The following is an 18,790-nucleotide window of genomic DNA, read 5'->3' on the forward strand; positions in this document are numbered from 1 at the left end:
TATCCCGCTCACTATGGTCACTCGGATTCATAGAGGATTACAGGAATACTGTTTTATACGCTAGCCATGAACTTGTACTGATTCGCAGCGGACAAGACTAATTGTTTTGCGTCATAAGAAACGGAGACCAAATCGAAAACTGTGCTCAGAACAATGCACTGGAAAATTCCGGGCACACGTGAGTCCAATAAAGAGTAAATATTGTTATGGGACGTCTTAAAACATGGTCTAAGCCTGACTCTAGCATCCTGTGATTGAGATTTAATTGAATGTGCTGCACTGAACTTAGTACATGGGCATAGTAAGTTAAGTACAGTGTCAGGAACAGCAAGATACGTAATTTTAACTTTTCAGTCAAACAAGAATTCGATTTCAGACGATTGCAGCTTATTCAGTGCAGCAGACATGACAGGATCGAAGGTATAACAGAATTCTTCTAAATATTCTGAAGAGAACTATTCAGCTAATCTTAGCTCAAAGAATAATGCTCACGCGTATGAAATGTACTGCAGTTTTCAGTCGCTGTGTCACGGGGAGAAGGGACTAAGGAGAAATCCGCTCATGAGTCGTACAGAGTTCAGAAATGCACCATACATTTAATCGATTGTTCACGTCAGTATGATGAAATACTGAAACCTTCTGTCACTGATATGGGAACTGAAATGGTAACAAACCGTTTACAAAAAGTACGATAGCATACTGGTTGGTTACTCATGAAATTGTTTATAGAAATGACTCCGTCAACCAACTGGGTAACAAGCCATACCCATATAACAGAGAATTAATGCTGTACAAGGAGTTTCACAGCTTCTCACTCAGAAGTGACGTCACGATCATGTGATCGGCAGTGCAGCCATCTTGGAGCTTTGACAGGTGAAACTGATTTGTAATTTGCCGGACATCTTACTGAAGGTAAGGGTGAAAGAGTCTTCTCTCGCGCTTAGGAAGAGAGTACGTTTGGAGCGTGAGATTACTCATTGCAATGTTTTCTCTTTTGCAAAAACCTCTTTGCAGGAAGCAGCCATATTAGTCAAGGTAAGGAAGAAACCTCCAATGCGTAGGGGCAAGGAAGCACCTCTAATGCTTAGGATTAGTTTTGGTACCATGAAATTGCTTATTGTTATGTTTTTTCTTTTTTTCTTTTGCAGAACCACTGTAGTGGGGAGCGAAATTGAAGCGTCACCCATTTTGTAATATTTGTAATGTTTGTGAATTATCTAAAGTTTTGTATTTATTTTTATGTTTCATGTGCGGAGAGGGCGGAGCAACGAACGGAGACAGCATCTTCACTGCCGGGACCACAGAGAAAATTGCTGGCCACTATACGTCGCGGGTCGACAGCCAAAGAGCAACAGAAGATCCTGAAACCGAGTTGTTGCGTCGTGCTTTTAAAAACTGAAAAAATAAGAATTTGTAATGTTTCTACAACAATGACGTCATAGAAAGTTTAATCATGTTGTAAATGTTCAGTCCTATCTTGTCAAGGCTCATGTTCACGTCTATATGTAGTATATATGAAGATAATAAACTAGTGTATACTACAAAAGTTTAAATACGTGTTCCGAGAATTTATTAATGAAGAATTATATTAAGGAATAAGTATTACTGATTTATTTGACAAGATTATTAATTTTTTGTCAACTTTCATCGCGAGTTTGAGTCTTAAAAGTTTATTCAGTGTGGTTTTAATATTTATTAAAGCATATAACTTGCATTAATATAATTTCTGAGAAGAAACAAACGACATCTAAATTCAAAAAAGTTTGCGCAAACCAATTGGACTGAGTGACGTAATTCTGCGCATACGACTCAAATGATGGTGTTTTAATTACAGTTTCGTTCAAGAATCATTCAGAGACAACTTTAAAAAGAATTTAAATAATTTAGAAGTGTTTTGTAACTGACGTAGGTGACGAAGTCTGCACATGGTCATATGTCAAAAGAAAATCATTTATACGAAACTTACGTCGTTACACTACACCACGTGCGATGTCCTCTTTGATTTCCAAGGAATTCGCACCACAGACAATCGATTTGTTCTAAAAATTTGCATTTTGATGTTGTGGGGCGCTCAAAGCAGCGTGGTTGCTTCTGGTGGTTTCATTTTAGACTGCACAACGCCCTACTATTAGTTCGAAATAACTTTTGCAAAATAGTTAATCACTGTCACCATGTGGTTCAGCTGTTGTGCTATTTGAGAGGGCGTTGAACGGTATACGTTCAGTTATTCCAACGGAGTTGCGCGTCTTTGTGAAGAGTTTGAAGAAAGCGAAGTGGACTAGAATACGACGTGCACAACACTGAGGACAAGGATTGTCCCTCACTTCCCGTGCTTCGATTGAAAATGTATGTTGACGAATGCAAATTAGTGACTGCTGAGTTAAATGTGAAGTTGTTGGAACACTGATGGCGTGACTGTCATTTCCAAGGCATTCCATATGATGTCAATGATCAGATCGGACATTGTTAAACAATGAACGAATTACAACATCTTTTTAACGCCAATGAGCGGAATTGATGTTGTTGTTACTGAACAATGAAAGAAATGTAAAGCTTTTATGGTAAAATTTACATTTTGAAGCCAAAGTTAACATTGTTGTTGAAAAAAAGGTAACGTTTTTTCTAATAAAATTTATGTGGAGAGTATTTTGTTTTGTTTATGCTTTTACTCCTATCCCTCTGTAATATATTATATAAAGAAACATTTAATCAGCACAAAAGTTGGAATGGGTGAAGAAGTGCATCGCTCAGTGTGCAAAATTTATCCCAGCAGAGCGGATATCACGAAAGGAATTGATGGCATTCATCAAGCTGATCTGGTTGTCTTCAGTGCATATTCCGGGTACAATTCAGGTTATTAATAGGTATTAAAAAAATTGACATATACTCCAAACGTGCATGGTTTGGTGCTCTAAAGACTAAAATTGACTGAGATTGCCGATGAGTTCAGAAAAATTTACAGAAAAATGAACAGGATTCCGAAGCAGTTGCAGATTTAGGTGAGGAATTTTACAATACTCATATATCAGCAAGGTAATGGAAAAAACTAAGATTAATCATCACCCACCACTTTTCAAGTTGAAACCTTCGGTTATGAAGCAATTCAATAGACCTCTTAAACGAAAGATGTTTAAACATTTCACTGCTCCAGGTTCTCTCAAATGGGTTGGTATGGTGCACAGCCTTTCCAAAAAGTGTTATTAGCCAAAAACATAGAACAATTAATAAGAAACCTTTTGGTGTGAAAGATCACAGCCTTTTGTCTCCTGAGTATAAAAAGATCAAGTTGATAGACCCACCAAAACATAAATTCAAAGTCAACGATTTTGTTAGAATTAGTAAACATAAGTCGATTTTCAGAACGACTTCACCCCAAACTGGTCTTCTGAGATGTTTAAAAATCGAGCAGTTCAGGAGACCAACAGAAGAACGTATCTCATAGATGATTACATTTCACGACCTGTAGCAGGAGGTGTCTACAGCACAAAACTACAATTAACCACATATCCATGTACCATCTGTGTGGCGTGTGGTCTAGCGGTAGCGTCTTTGACTAGTAATCAAAACGTTTTGGGTCCCGCATCCTACCAGCCAATACTTATATTCTGAGTAAAAATCATCAGCAACTGCGACCGAGGAAGTCACCCTCGTTCTGTCAACGGCCTTGGCAGAGAGGGCGGAGGAGCGGACAGAGATTCAGGGCACTCTCTAGATCCTGGGGTGGGAAACTGCCCCAAAAATGAAGAAGGATCAGCAACGATCAGCGGCATGAGGGTGCAGAAGACAATGGAGACTACTGTATCGAAGACACATAACTTGTATCCACAGGATGTGAAGCTTGTATCGTTGCTATTACTGTTGTTTTGCGAAACCGTCGAACGGTGTTTACATGTCAATGACATGTTAGACGGATACGCCGTATTCGGCGAATATTTACTATTTGCACGATACACGAGAGAGGATTGTGAGAGCATCTGCTTCGATAAGTGCCAAAGTGATAAGGAAATTGATAAGAAAATTGCAGCACTGCATTGATACCAATAGTCATCACTTCGAACACCTTCTGTAAATGGACGTTCATTCCACCTTTGTGACCTTCTTTGACCTTCAAAGACCTTACTGTTACACATAATTGGATTTGTCTCGATAGCCACTATCAGAAAATAAGTACCAAACTACAGCATCCCTTTATAAAAAAAAGAAACAAAGTTGACCTTCATATCTCTGACGCGACCCAACCTAGCAACAAAAAAAGCCGAAGTCATATAATGGCCCACGTTATCCCATACAACTTTTGTCCCACAAACCTTTTAGCTACTATCATACTTTCGGAGTTATACTAGGTGGCAATAGTTAGTGACTCACCCTGTATTGTAAGGCGTGCGGTTTTGGACACATTACATGTAGGGTGCCTCAATTTTACATGTCGTTTATAGCGTTGCAAGACACTTGTTTCGCAACATGGGATGCGTTTTTGTGAGTATATGTCATTTGTTTGAGATGTAATACACGTGGCATCGAGACTGATGAGAACAACTCATTTATGTAAATTTACATGTTCAATTTATGTAGAAACAGGGTGGAAGCATCATTGGGGGAAGCCAGTTTTAGTTAGCCACGCTGTGACACAGTGACATGCAGAGTCGGATACTAGTCAAGGTCAAGTGTAGGTGACGGGCACCGCAGAGAACTGGTGAAAGAACAGTATATCACGTGAGCGGCGCGTGAGGACGTAACTTACCACTCTTGTGGGTGATGGAATGTTAATGAGAGGGGTAAGAGATCTCGCTGTTCACTTGAAAGCCAGCCAATTATAAGATACTGTACTTATTAAGCCATTTGCTGATTGGGCAGCCATGGCTACTAGAAATGAAATAGCGACTGCCATTGGCTGTTCCATCCAGTGTCCAAACCCACTGTAGAGGGAAGGGAAGCTAGGCTGAGAAGACGCACGACTGCCCAGCGTGACAGGCACTTTCCCTTGAGATATTGTCGAGTGTGATCCGAGGGCGTCCCTCCCTGAGTGACGACAGGGAAATGAGATATGTTGGTGTGAACACTTTGTCCACCCGGCTCCAATATCCAGTCAAGAGCTGGCTGAATTCTTTTCGTAAATCTCTTGAGCGGAGAACGAAGAGAGCCATTATAGTTAAATTCTTGCGAGAACAACGAGGGGAGAGTAACACAAGGCTCGCCAGCCTTCCGCGTGTGCTTAGCCATTAAAAGCAGGCTAGGGTGAAGTTAATGTTTTTCGCTGCACGGAAACGTAGGGAAAGTTTGGTGATTTAGAATCAGGCAGGCTCAGTATAGTGACAAAATAAAACACCTACAGCCGTGCTTATGATTTTATTTTATTTTGTTGCAACCAGTTTCAGCGCTTCAATGCGTAGTTGGCAGTTGATGATGGTTGGAGTGCTGACACATTATCTGCGTATCCAGTAATGCTGGCAACTGATGTGATATATGCAGGGATCATATCAACTCGTACCGCATCAACAGTCTGAAGATGACACATTGAAGCATTGAAACTGGTTGCAACAAAATAAAATAAAATCATAAGAACGGCGTTAGGTGTTTTATTTTGTCACAATAGTAAACGCCCGTCGTCTCAGAGACCTCCTGCCAAAAGCATGGGCATACAAAAAGGCTCAGTATAGGATTTTTATAGATTAACAGATCCGATGACACACGGCAGCATCCATGCCGACGACACTGTACAACACAAGGTAAAGAACGCATCACCCCGTAAAACGTAAATGTCGTGTCACAAGCCAGTTTTTACTCCACTGGTACGAAGCTCAAAGACCTGTTCTCCTTGTAGTATTTCCCGACATTAACGTATTTCCTTCGTTTGCTCAATAGTTAACATTTGTGGGGAAAGAACAAAATTTGTTAGAGCTGGTAACATTGTTCAGCTCGACATTAGGATAGTCTTCCGCCAAAGAGTCTTTCTCTCAGTTAAAATAATTAACTATCCTGAATTTTCTGATCTTGATCTTTTATATTTTATGTTATTTGAGAAATTTAATACCAGTATCCTCTTGTCTGAACAGGCGATACCTGAGAGTGCTCTTGTGCATTGTTATGACCCAGTATGTGCAAAAGTGATTCCAATAAAGACAGTTACACGGAATAGTTGTTGAGTAATTCCGTGTCGGGTTCAAATTGCGCTTTGAGCACTAAGTGGAATCGTGCAAACAATGCAAACATAGCATTCGCTTATTATCAACCAGAGGCATGTTTAGAATATCAACAGCAGCAGTAATTCATATACAGAAGTAGGATTTGTTATGAATAGGAAAGTTGCACAGAGAGTGAGTTACCGTGAATATTTCACTGACAGGGTTATCAACAAATTCGACTGCAAACCAATGCCAACAATGATAATTCAGGTATACACGCCGACGCCACAAGCATAAGATTCAAGCGAATCGTACGGGAGAATCAGTGTGGAAGGAAGTGGGATACTGATTCACTGAGGAATGACGAGGCACATTTGAATTCGCTGAGGGCGTGGACAGCACTACAAGGAATATCACAGTATGCGGGTCAGTTGAGGGGGGAATGGACATCACTAAAAAGCGCAATCATATGTGTTGAACAGTCAGACATGGGTACAGGGAAGGTAACTCCTAAGAAACCTTGAGTAACAGGTTGTTTTAAACAGTAGTTTTACTGACAACATGACTCGTGCATGTGATGTGATTTATATGTATTTGACGATGCTGGTGCTGATTCCGCATTTAACATTTGACGATGCCACTATGGCTGCAGTACATTAGGACTTTGTTTTTATGAAACAGGTATGCCTCTTCATATTTAAAGCGCACAAAAGCAAATTTTATCAGTGCTACTTTTCATTATGGTCTATGTATTGTTCTTAAGCTGTACACAGTTTGCGAGTGTATCTATATTTTTCCCATTTTTGCTGCAGATGTGATGATGGTCATCAAAGACCGAAACCGGTAATCTGTTAAACAAGAAGATTGTGACCATAGACGTAAATTAAAAGAAAAAAACATACTAATAGTGTCGCCACGGGTGAAGAAATGACCCATCCTTGACGTGGGAGAGTACAAAAATCAGGAATCAAAGAGGGTAATGTCTAGTGGGAACTGAAAATGAATATTTAAGACGCAAAATACTGTACAAAAAACATGTTTAATAACATGTATACGACTAATACAAAATGGGAGATCTGTACATATAACTGAAATGAAAACACAACAAATAACAGAGAAAAGTGCACGATAAAGTGAGAATGACGTCGTCCACGGTGCTGACAGCTGACCGACTCCTGTGGACGGCTCTGTCAGCTGGCTCCGTCTGGCGGCGCGTTGTGCGGCGAGGCTTGCCAAGCGCTGGCAGCCCGCGGCAGAAGAGACGGTACGGCCGGTCGTTCAGGTACGCGGTGGAGGTGGCTACCTGCTGAACTCGAGAGCGAGGGACTCGACGCGAACCAGAGGCGTGGGGATGGAGGGGCAACTGGTCACCGTCGCTGTCCTAGAAGACGACGAATTTCCTCTGCCGTTGAGAGGCTGTTGGTTTCGTCTGACTTGACTTCCTACACTATGTACCTAACTGGTTACATACTTGCAGGATATGGATTGTAAGTGCTGAGGACCACTGATGTGATATGAATGAGTCCCAGCCATCTTCTCGCTTCAGCATCAGCAATCACCTTCGTGGTCACGGCCATTGGAAGGAGTATGAAGGGATGAAATGGCGACGGATGTAGAAAAAAATCAGTCTCTCAGAACTTTCGATCCAGATCGGGACCTCGAGGCGTCTAGTGCCAGCCGTGGCTGTAATGACTGTAGTGATGGATGTGAATGGGCACCTTCTTCTTGATGATGATGGGGTAGGGCTTCGGGATGGGCACGGGGACGGGCACCTTGACCTTGACTGGGTAGGGCACGTGCTTGACCACAGGGTAGGGGACGTGCTTGACCACGGGGTAGGGGACCGGCCGCTCCACGGGGTACGGCACGTGCTTCTCCACCTTGTACGGCACCGGCACCACCTTCTCTACGGGGACCGGCACCTTGACCTCGCGGGTGATCTCGACGGTCTTGCCGATGTCGTAGCCGCCGGAGCCCAGGGATAGGCCGCCGCCGTAGCCGAGGCCGCCCCCGTAGCCGATGCCACCGCTGTAGCCGAAGCCGCCTAGGCCGCCGTAGCCCAGTCCGCCGTAGCCGAAGCCCAGCAGGCCGCGCTTCTCGTGGTGCTTCTCGGACTCCTCCGCCTGGGGCTCCTCCACGGCCTGCGCCGCCTCCTCCACCGGCTCCGCCTCTACGGCCTCCGGCTGCTCTTCGCACACGGCCACCGCCACGCACAACAGCAACGCTACCTGCAAAACCACGTGATATCAGTAAATGGTGTCTACGCACTTTCATTTCACATTCATAGTTTGTCGCATGTGACATCGTACACGTGGGATTCACACCGACGTTTGAGCCATATGAAGTAGTACTGATAAGGGGTCTACCGGACCTCGTAATCACCAATTTCAACGAGTCTTAGGTATGTTGTACATCAGTAGTCATCGAACTTTTTTTGTTCAAGTGGCAACACTGATATTGTAGGATAGCCTCTCGGGCCGCATATACCGGGTGATCAAAAAAAGTCAGTATAAATTTGAAAACTGAATAAATCACAGAATAATGTAGATAGAGATGTACAAATTGACACACACATGCTTGGAATGACTTGGGGTTTTATTAGAACCAAAAATATACAAACATTCAAAAAATGTCCGACAGATGGCGCTTCATCTGATCAGAATAGCAATAATTAGCATAACAAAGTAAGAGAAGGCAAAGCTGATGTTCTATACAGGAGATGCTCAATATGTCCCCCATAATTCCTCAACAATGGCTGTAGTCGAGGAATACTGTGGTGAACAGCACTGTAAAGCATGTCCAGAGTTATGGTGAGGGCATTGGCGTCGGATGTTGTCTTTCAGCATCCCTAGAGTTGTCGGCCGATCACGATACATTTGCGACTTCAGGTAACCCCAAAGCCAATAATCGCACGGACTGAGGTCTGGGGACCTGGGAGGCCAAGCATGACGAAAGTGGCGGCTGAGCACACGATCATCACCAAACGACGCGCGCAAGATATCTTTCACGCGTCTAGCAATATGGGGTGGAGCACCATCCTGCATAAACATCGTACGTTCCAGCAGGTGTTTATCAGCCAGGCTGGGGATGATGCGATTTTGTAACATGATTGTCATGCGCAGTCACTGAAGTTTTGCTGTCCTTCGCCATCTGTCGGACATTTTGTGAACTTTGTTTTTTTTTTGTTCTAATAAAACCCCATGTCATTCCAAGCATGTACGTTAATTTTTACCTCTCTAATTACATTATTCCGTGTTTTATTAAGTTTTCAAATTTATACTGGCTTTTTGATCACCCGGTATACCAATCTGATGACAGCCAAGCTGTAGCAAGGACGCGGTAAGTTGGCTTCCAGCCCCCTCCTGCCCCCTCCCCCTACCCCCTCCCCCCCAACAACCCCTTATACTAATCGTTAGAAGTCGGCAACATGTGTAGACTGTTCTGTTTCAGAATGCTGCCGCCCTTAGAGATCCCAAAGTCGTGACACTGCAGTTGCGGGCGAAATGTTGTTGTATTGTGTGAACAGAAGATTAAGTGATTAATAACAGTAATTGTGCTTATATTTAAAAGAATTGTGCAATATGCAACAAGATTACATATGTTTACTAAATATTTTGACTGTCTTTTTCCTTCGAATCATAGCGTTTTATTACAACAGCCTTATTTACTTTCATATTCCCTGCTTCAAATAAATACCGCATTTGAAGATGTCCGTCTTTATAACTTTCGTTTGAAATTTATACCATAGCAGCTGATCGGTACGAAACACACACGGCCATGACTTGGCAGCAATGGAAGATAATCAGTAGAACATTCCCCCGCGCCCCCTCCTCAGGTCCTCTAACCCCTCAGTGGCTACTTATCCCTCTTTTCCTCGGCCAACTTTACTTAGTTCACGACCGAATTTACCAACTCCAGATCAAACTGAAATATTATTGTCTCTGTTACTATTTTATTTATTACTGATTCTGAGCAGGAAAACTATTCTCTGAAGTCGCTTTCAGAGTTAGCTGACTTTTTGAATTCGGTTGTTAGTTACTAGTTGCATATCATTGTAAAATACGGCAGAGAACCACGGACCGCACGAATATTTGATTCGGGCCGCATGCAGGACGCAGTTTGATGACCACTGTAATGTAGTTAGACCTGCCAGAGTACCTGGCCCGCAGCTTTCCATGCGACAGCTCCTGCGATCCGAGAAGATCGATGTTGAAGTTTTATGCATACTACCTACACTTGTAACGTTTGTCATGTTTCGACCATGAGCAGTAGATAAGGTTTACTGCTATCACGCTGACGATAAAGGCTCAAAGTGAGCATGGGTAGCTCTTCTTTTTATTCAGTTTCATTGTACAAAATATCATTAAATAGTATGTGTCATGCAAAATTATTCAAAATCGTAATTTTCGCTGTAGTAATTTCTATATCAATCATTACAGAAAACTTCATTCAAATGTGTGTTCCGTTCGTGGTCCGTACTTAAAATGCCAGGTAGATCAAAGACATGTAAGCACCTGCACCCTAAAAATCTCACCCAGTTGTACTCCACTTTGCCGACGCTGTGATTTTATTTTTACAGGCACGTTTAAACTTTGGCGAAAAAAATTCAAAATATTACCGACTTGTTGAAGACTAACAGAGAAATCGTTCGAGGGAAGATTCCATAAAAACACAGTCTTTACCTCTGCGTCAGTTTGCAGCTGCTTTAAGAGTAATGTCCAAATTCACGTGGTTCGCATAGAAGTAGATCGAAAAAAGAACTACTTTTTTTTTAGTTTAAATGAACTGTGTTTTCCGATATCGCTTCTGAAAAATCGCTGTGCCAGCAGGGCATTAACTTTCATTCAATGTGCGTAGTGCTCTACGAATTTGTGTTTCGGTTACTTCTCCTACAAATACCATCTGGATTTCTGCTCTAGAACAGGAAGCGGTGCTATAATTAATGAAATTACTACGGACTTCCTAGAAACTACTCGACAGATTTTTATCTGAATTTGCACAAGCAAACGAAGAGTAGGAAATAGACAAATAGGATATCAAAAACACCAGCGTGAGCTCAAGTTTTGTTAAAGTGTTTTAACTGCTTAAAGTAAAAAACTGAAGTATATCACGAATAGCTGCTGCTAGCTATGTAAGTGAGGTATAAAAATCACAGCATGAATTGATCTACTCTCGCTTGAACCATGTGCTCTCAGTAATAAGAAAGTACTGACTGATTTTTAAATATTATATATTTCATGCTTTAACCGAACTTGAAAAAAGTTTGAAAAGATGGTTAAATGTATTGTGAAATGATTGAGCTAAAAGAAATAAACTAGATTCGAAATGCCTTTGACGCGCCATTGAATGATGCTCGAAATCCAGTACAGCAGCTGAGATGCTCATACGTTCGTGACGTAAGGAGAGCAGTGAGTGAAATTGTAACAGACAAATATCTTTTAATGCTCGTTAAAATTCTAAGAGTGTAAGTTAAACAGCAAACTTTATATTCTCAGTCGACACCACATTCGCTGTACACGATTTCGATCTTCATTCAATGTGCCGTTCCATTTTGAGTTAGGGGTACGAGAACCTTTCGGACACTCTTGCATTTCTCCTCTAGACGACAATATGAAGCCAGCAGTTAGAAATTCGGTTAGCTGTTCGTGACTTTATATTACAGTTCATCTTTTATCTGACGAAATAACCGATATGTGTATGGGCTGCCTCTCCTGAGTCGTCAGGCGCATTTTCTCCGTTGTTGTAGCTGGAATCAGTGCAAACAAATGCTGCTCACCACGTCTTTCATGAGACGCCCAGCTTTCCATTTACAAGCCATTTACAGTTACAAACATCTGCCGAAACATCAGAGAAAATGGGCCTGACGACACATAGGAGAGACATCAGGTATATGCACATATGGCGTTGGTTCGGAGTAACATGTCCGGTAACAACCAGTGCCAGGCTTGATTCACGTGTAGCATGCGGGGAAAGCATGAGTGTCTGCCGTTAGCGGCGAGTTGGGAAATCAGCAAACACGCTATTCAGGGAACTGCAGGAAGGAAGCAAAGAGTGCAGCGAGGCTGGCGAGCCAACAGAGCGCTTTACAAACAGCCGCGGCTCCACCTGCTGTCAGCCAACCGCTAACCGTGCCGCAGATGCTGTTTGCTAAGTGGTGCGGGCAGGTACGGAAAGTTTTCAATGGCTGCTTTGTTCATCGTGAAGTGCCCGGACTGTCGGAACCGCTTTCGCTCACATGTCTGATACGCAGTCTGCCCTGTCAGAGACTTAGCGTTCCCTCATTCATGGAATTCTGCAAAAGGCACTATGAGCTGTTTTCTTTGTTTCAGAAATGGGCAGCAGTCGAAAGCTTCTAAAGCTGCTGGTAATTTAAGTGGTGCTCCCACGACGCCATTAAGTGGTGGAAAGTATGAGCTCTGATGTGTAAAGTCTTCTTATAAGGGAAAGGCAAATGAAAACGAGACAGATGCGAAAAGGTAAAAGCAAACCGTTTATTATTTGAGAAGCAATTGCCGTAAACTGTTAATATATTTTTCCCACTCCGAGTTAAGCACTCAACGCCTTTATGTGTGTGTGTGTGTGTGTGTGTGTGTGTGTGTGTGTTGTTCTTAGCATAAGTTAGCTTAAGTAGTGTGTAAGTCTAGGGACCGATGACCTTAGCAGTTTGGTCCATTGGGAATTCACACACATTTGAACATTTCACTTCTGTGGAATCCATTTCCATTTCTCCAGCTTTACGAGAAACACAAAAACGACTGACAGCAAAAGCTCGCATCGGTGATATCGGTTTGGAGGTGTTTGAGGAATTTATTGTTGCAAACTGCTATAATCTTCACTATTACCTCGGTTGCCTCAATCTCTTGAATTATAAGAACAGTAGGGATTTTTTAGGTATTGTCGTTTGAATTAAATAGCGAAACCATTACTGCTAATACTTTCCATCGTAGTTCCTAACACAGTCTTGAGATTCAAGAGAATAAAGACACTGCCTTCTAAGATGAGATTTTGAACACATATGTAACCGTACAGTAAAATTACGCAGTCTGAAGTGTCAGGTAATTGACATAGATTTGCGTTTGTCTATTAGGGTTTCGGGACAGACCGAGATGGCACACTGGTTAGGCACCATTCGTATTTGGGAGGAAGACGAATCCGTTCCCTGTTTCATGTTACCATGTCTTCCCTCAATCGCGTAAGTTAAAATGGTTCATTTCAAAGGGCACATATCGCAACCTGTTGCCTTATTGTTTCTCCATCTGACCTTCAAATCTGTCTCTAACGAACTCGTTGTCGACCAAACGTTGAACGTTAATCTTCCTTCCTTCCTTCCTTCAGTGTTTCGGAAACTTTCGTTTCCTCCATTTCATTACCGGAATCGCACACTACATTGCACGAAGTTTTATGCCTCTTACGGTCCTCTGTTCTTCTTTTTTTCCATGGTTTTCAGCTACCGTCGCTTCCCGTTGCATTTCGATTCCTTTCCGATGATCTGCAATCAGAACAACCATGTGTATCTTCTAAGTACATTCTATATTTCTTCAGATGCCCCGACGTTCTAGATTTTTAAGGCAAATAATCTCTGTACGAAAACGTACAATGTGGACGACCCATAATGTTACCTAAATTGCTACGTATAAAAACATCTTTGCAACTGTTAGTTTAAGTACATTTGAAATTTTGTTTTCTGTGTACGGAAAATTGAATATGATCTGTAATATGTGTGCGTTTCTCGCCAAGTGGACCACAAGGAAACAGTAGGTATAAGTTCTTCCCAAATTTCGCCACTAACTCTGTTTAAAGACCGACCATTAATTAATAATTGTAACTACTTGTATACGTTATAGTAAAGATAATGGAACACTGCAGCACCTCACACATCGAAAACGTCACAAATAAAAGGCACAGGATACAGAAAACGCACTTGAAAGTGGGAATAATTCACCGAAATATGTCGTGCAAAGTATAAATGAAAATAAAACCGTGACTGGTAGCAGAAAACTTACCGCATAAACAAATCTATTGCTTTTGCAGTCGCAGGTTTTCGCCAAACATTTCTAACGTGTGAAATCAAACTAATTTAGATGACACTTGAAACCCTCAGTGACTTTTAACGCTCTCTTACAGAAATGACGGCACTGCGAGATTCGTCACGGGGTGTTATAAGAAGCAACAGTCGCAATATCCTTAACAAATTCCATTGAGAGATGAGAAAACTGACGCTTTGTAATATATTTAAGATTCTGATATCCTTCCTTCCGAGAGAAAATACAGCTTTATCTACCACAAGCACGGCGTAGTCCTTTTAGCGCATCATTTACGAATGGGATAGGAAGACGCACTTATGATGACTGTACGAAGAAAAGTGGATCTAGTAAGACGAAAAAAGAAAATACTATTAAACTCTTGTCAAATTAACAGCGTCGGGGAACAATCACTATTAATCTTACACTTGTCACGGTAATCTTACTGAAAGCAAATGGGTTAAAATTCCTCTTAGGGAGAGCCTGGAGATGTGGCATTTAGAACTCTTATAACGCGGAATGGCTCGGTAAAACAATCTTCTGAAACATAAGATGTACCACGCAATTTTAGGAACTAATTTTTACGTAAGTATTAGCATAAGATTACCTACCAAAGAGAATGGTAGTTCAGAGTGATTGGAAGAGAGTGAGAATTATGGTGGGAGAAGAGGCAGTGCGACTGGCTACTAACAACAAGAAAAGAAAGCATTAGTGGTGGACGGATGAATGTGAGAATGCAGTCGAGACCAAGAGGAAAGCGTGGATGAAATGGAAATCCTGTAAAAAGCAAGAAGACTGGGCGAAATTCCAGAATGCGATAAAAATTGCAAGCAAAACGATCAGAGGACTGGATGCTACAAAACATGCAATAATAAAGGAAACGTTGAGTGACTCTACTGCCGGGATCAGGCATCGCAGTACGATGTCAGACGGCTTCGAAATAAAAACAGGAGTCCGGCAAGGGGATGGGCTGTCACCAATTGTATTTAACCCGGTTTTGGACGAAGTAGTGAGACAGTGGAGACAACTAAATAGTAATATGAAGATCAAAGGTGTGCAAATAGGGTATAAGGTCAAACATAATGCAACAGTGGACTGCAGTCGCAGATGACATGGCACTCTAAATGAGACAGAAGAAGAGGCAAAGACAGAACAAAAAAATCTAGCCGAAACAGCAGAAAAGGTCGGGATGAAAATTGCATATAAGAAGACCAAGACATTGAATACTGAGTCTGACTGGAAGACAGATGGCCAAGTGGTTGAGAAAATCAACAGTTTTTGTTATTTGGGGGAGACGATAACTGGTGGTATACAAAGCAACAGTAGCGCAGTAGACGGGGCACAGCTTTTGCAGAAGCTTCGGTAAGCGGTGAAAACAACATATGGCAAGAAAAATCTATCACGAAATGTTAAATTGGAACATTACACAGCAACTGTAAGAAATGATGCTCTGTATGTATCAGAAACGATTGCACTCGGCAAGAGAGCTTGTATACAGTTGGAGACGGAGGAATGGAAATTTTGAGAGACACGTGGGTCATCAAAAAACATGGGGATATCTGGATACACAGAATACGACACGAACTGTATGAAAATATTGTAGCCATATCGAGCGAGATACGGAGGAGGAGGTTACGAGTTGTTGGGCACATCATAAGGATGGATGAGGAGAGGTTGGCTACAACATGTCATACGGGAAACAACTGGGTGAAGGAAGTCAGAGATGATTGGAAGGCTGTAGGAATAAAAGAAAGGAATTTGCATGCAGTAGTATAGGACAGGGAGAAGCATAAAGGGCTGGTGGATGGTCTCAGGTAGCCGGATACCAAAATCAAAGATGTCTTAACAGAAGAAGAAAGAAGCAGAAGAAGCGAGAGAATGAAGAGGTATTTGGAAGAAAGAAGCCGTGCAGAACAAGCCACACGTGATCCTGAAGGGTCCTAACGAAGAAGAAGAAGAATAAGAAGAAGAAGATTACCTGCAGTACTGGTGAAAACTGAAGTATTTCACGGCAGCATGAAGCACCGCATGGCTCGACATTCGGGTGTTACAATCATTCGCGTTCCTCTGGCTCATTAGAGCGGAATATTACTTTTATCGAGGCACACAGTGCGTTATTTAAAACTGTGAACTGAAGGTGGCAATTTCAAACGCTGGTACGGAACACTTGTTTACGTTACGTACAGTTTTTGTGAATTACTTCAGGTTAACATTAGGATAGCTAATAGGTCGCGTTTCATTCATTCTCCTTTAGTTATAGAACTGCTTCGTGAATACATACACCATTTTACAAGGTATATTACAGAAAGCGACTATAATTTTGGGTTCAGTGGTTGTTCTCCAACGGCGAGTGCTGGAACAACGTGTGCATTTAATTTCCACAAGAACGAAATGTGAACAAAAGATCGTATTAATCTAGTCTAAGAAAAAGTTTTGAAAAGAGAGCACCAAAGTTTTGTGCCCACTTCTGAGCAGATTATCGGCAGAATAGTTGATGGTACACAGTCTATTACAGCAGTAGCTAGTATTTCGGCTATGTTTAAAACATAATTGTGCGACATACCATAAACTGCTTTACCTAGAAAGTTTATGTCGTTAGTAGATACAATATTCAGAATAGGTTCATCCCGCGTCGCGTCTGCATATTGCTGTCTGTGTCTCCCCATATTGGTCATTAGCTCCTCTTGTCTGAATTTTAAAAGTGACGAATTGTTATTGGTATTCCAATTGCTTAATCGCTTCCTGTAGCCGATTCCAATCAATTAAGCACGGCGTTCAGACATCCAGTAATGTTTGAATGTAAATCAGTTTTGTTTTGCTTTCCTAAAAACTGCTGACACTGCCTTCGCAGTGGGGCTGGTGGAGATAACCTCAGATCACGGTATCTGTGGGAGCTTTTAAAACCGCTCGTATAGAAACTGATATTTATAATTTTGTAGTACAATATAGGGGAGCTAGTAGTATAATACAAAGAACTGGGAGGAGCAGTTGAACAGAATTAACAATGTCTTGAAAAGAGCATATAAGATGAACAAAACCAAACGTGGAACAATGGTAATGGAATGTAGTCGAGTTAAATGAGGTAATGCTGAGAGAATTGGAATAGGAAATCAGACACTGTAATTTGTTATTTGTGTGACAAAATATATAATGATGGCTGAAGTAGAGAGGATATAACACGCAGACGGGCTACTGCATGAAAAGCATTTCCGAAAATGAGGTATTTCTTTGCAACTAATATAGTTGTAAGGGATAGGAAATCTTTTTTGAAGATAGTTGTTTAGAATGTAGCTTTGTGCGAAAGTGAAGCGAGGACGACAATCATGTAGGGCAAGAAGGGAACAGAAGCTTTTGAAATGTGATGTTACAGAAAAATAGTGAAGATTAGATTGGTAGATGGAATAACTGAGGAGATATTGAGTTGAATTGGGTAAAAAACAAAAAATGTGGTCCAACTTGACTAAAAGAGGGAATCGGTTGAGAGAACACATTCTGAGATATCAATGAATACTCAGTTTGGTACTTGAGGGAAGTGTGGGGATAAAAATCGTAGAGGGAAACCTAGGCATGAATACAGTGAGCAGGCTCAGATGGATGTAGTCTGCAGTAGTTATTCAGAGATAAAGACGCTTGCATAGCATATGCTGCCGTGGGATCTGCATCAAATCAGTATTTGGACTGAAGACCACAGCAGCAACAACAGTACAATACCTAGTGTAAACGCCTGAAAATTAATCTTGGTATGTACGAGAGCTGTGAGGTAAAATAATCCAATGGTTCAACCAGTTTTGCAGGTGAATATCGCAAAGGCACATTCCAACCACTGTCGCAGGTGACACTGGTTCACCTCGACCTTCGGCGCCTTGATGAAGACCATCTGCACTAGTTGCTGTACGTGATCCGATGAAGACAACCTGCTAAATTAGCCGAAACGTTGGAGCATTTTCACCCAATAACGTCGTCACACACAGAGAAAAATATTTAAATTGATGCCGGCAGCTTAAACCGGCGGCTCAGATATTCACACTGTATTAATAATCACCATAATTTTGTTGCAAGGCTATGATTTACCGATAATATTCTGAAGTACAGCGTAGACGGTGTTCCACCTATCCGACAGATAGTACAGCAAACGAGTAGAGGGAGCTGGTGAGGATACGAAAAGCGTGTAAAGATTCAGTCAGTGTCTTCATACTTCCCCTACGGACGCGCGGCTGTCACATGGTAGGACGGAAGATGTGTACACACCGCAGTGCGAGCTGCGGGGCGTTGAGGCAAAGGGGCGAGAGCAGGTGGCAGCCACTCACCAGGATCCTCATCGCAAGGTACTCGAATGCTGGCTGCTGCGTGTCAGCGGTCTGCGACGGTGGACTCTGGATGCCTCGTGGACCGCTCGACGAGCTTTATATAGCGGCCGGGCTGCTGGAGGGGTGCGGCTTTCGCTGGGCGCCGGTCTGCGCCTGCAGGGGAAAGCAGAGGCACGAAGGCGTGGGGCGCCGCACGAAACGCTTCCGGACGCCGGTCAGTGCAGTAGGGCCGGCTGCGGAACCGGACAGAGCAGAGCTGCCGGAAGGTCGGTCTAGCTGCCCGCCCATCTCAGTCTCACGGAACAGCATTCGCCGGCCACCTTGATTTACACCTGCCAGT

The 18,790-nt window shown here is 42.3% G+C and overlaps 1 protein-coding gene across 1 annotated transcript; it reads right to left on the minus strand.

The window, feature by feature from the left end:
* Window positions 1-7,142: 7,142 nt before the first annotated feature.
* Window positions 7,143-18,510, minus strand: LOC124777169 (cuticle protein 79-like). The gene is made up of 2 exons (XM_047252478.1): window positions 18,451-18,510; window positions 7,143-8,350 (listed from the first exon to the last, which is right to left on the minus strand). The coding sequence occupies exons 1-2, from the start codon at window positions 18,460-18,462 to the stop codon at window positions 7,790-7,792; spliced, it is 573 nt and encodes a 190-aa protein (XP_047108434.1). The 5' UTR covers window positions 18,463-18,510; the 3' UTR covers window positions 7,143-7,789.
* Between the last annotated feature and the right edge of the window lie 280 nt (window positions 18,511-18,790).

This window comes from Schistocerca piceifrons, chromosome 2, assembly GCF_021461385.2.
Source record: "Schistocerca piceifrons isolate TAMUIC-IGC-003096 chromosome 2, iqSchPice1.1, whole genome shotgun sequence".
Classification (NCBI taxonomy): domain Eukaryota; kingdom Metazoa; phylum Arthropoda; class Insecta; order Orthoptera; family Acrididae; genus Schistocerca; species Schistocerca piceifrons.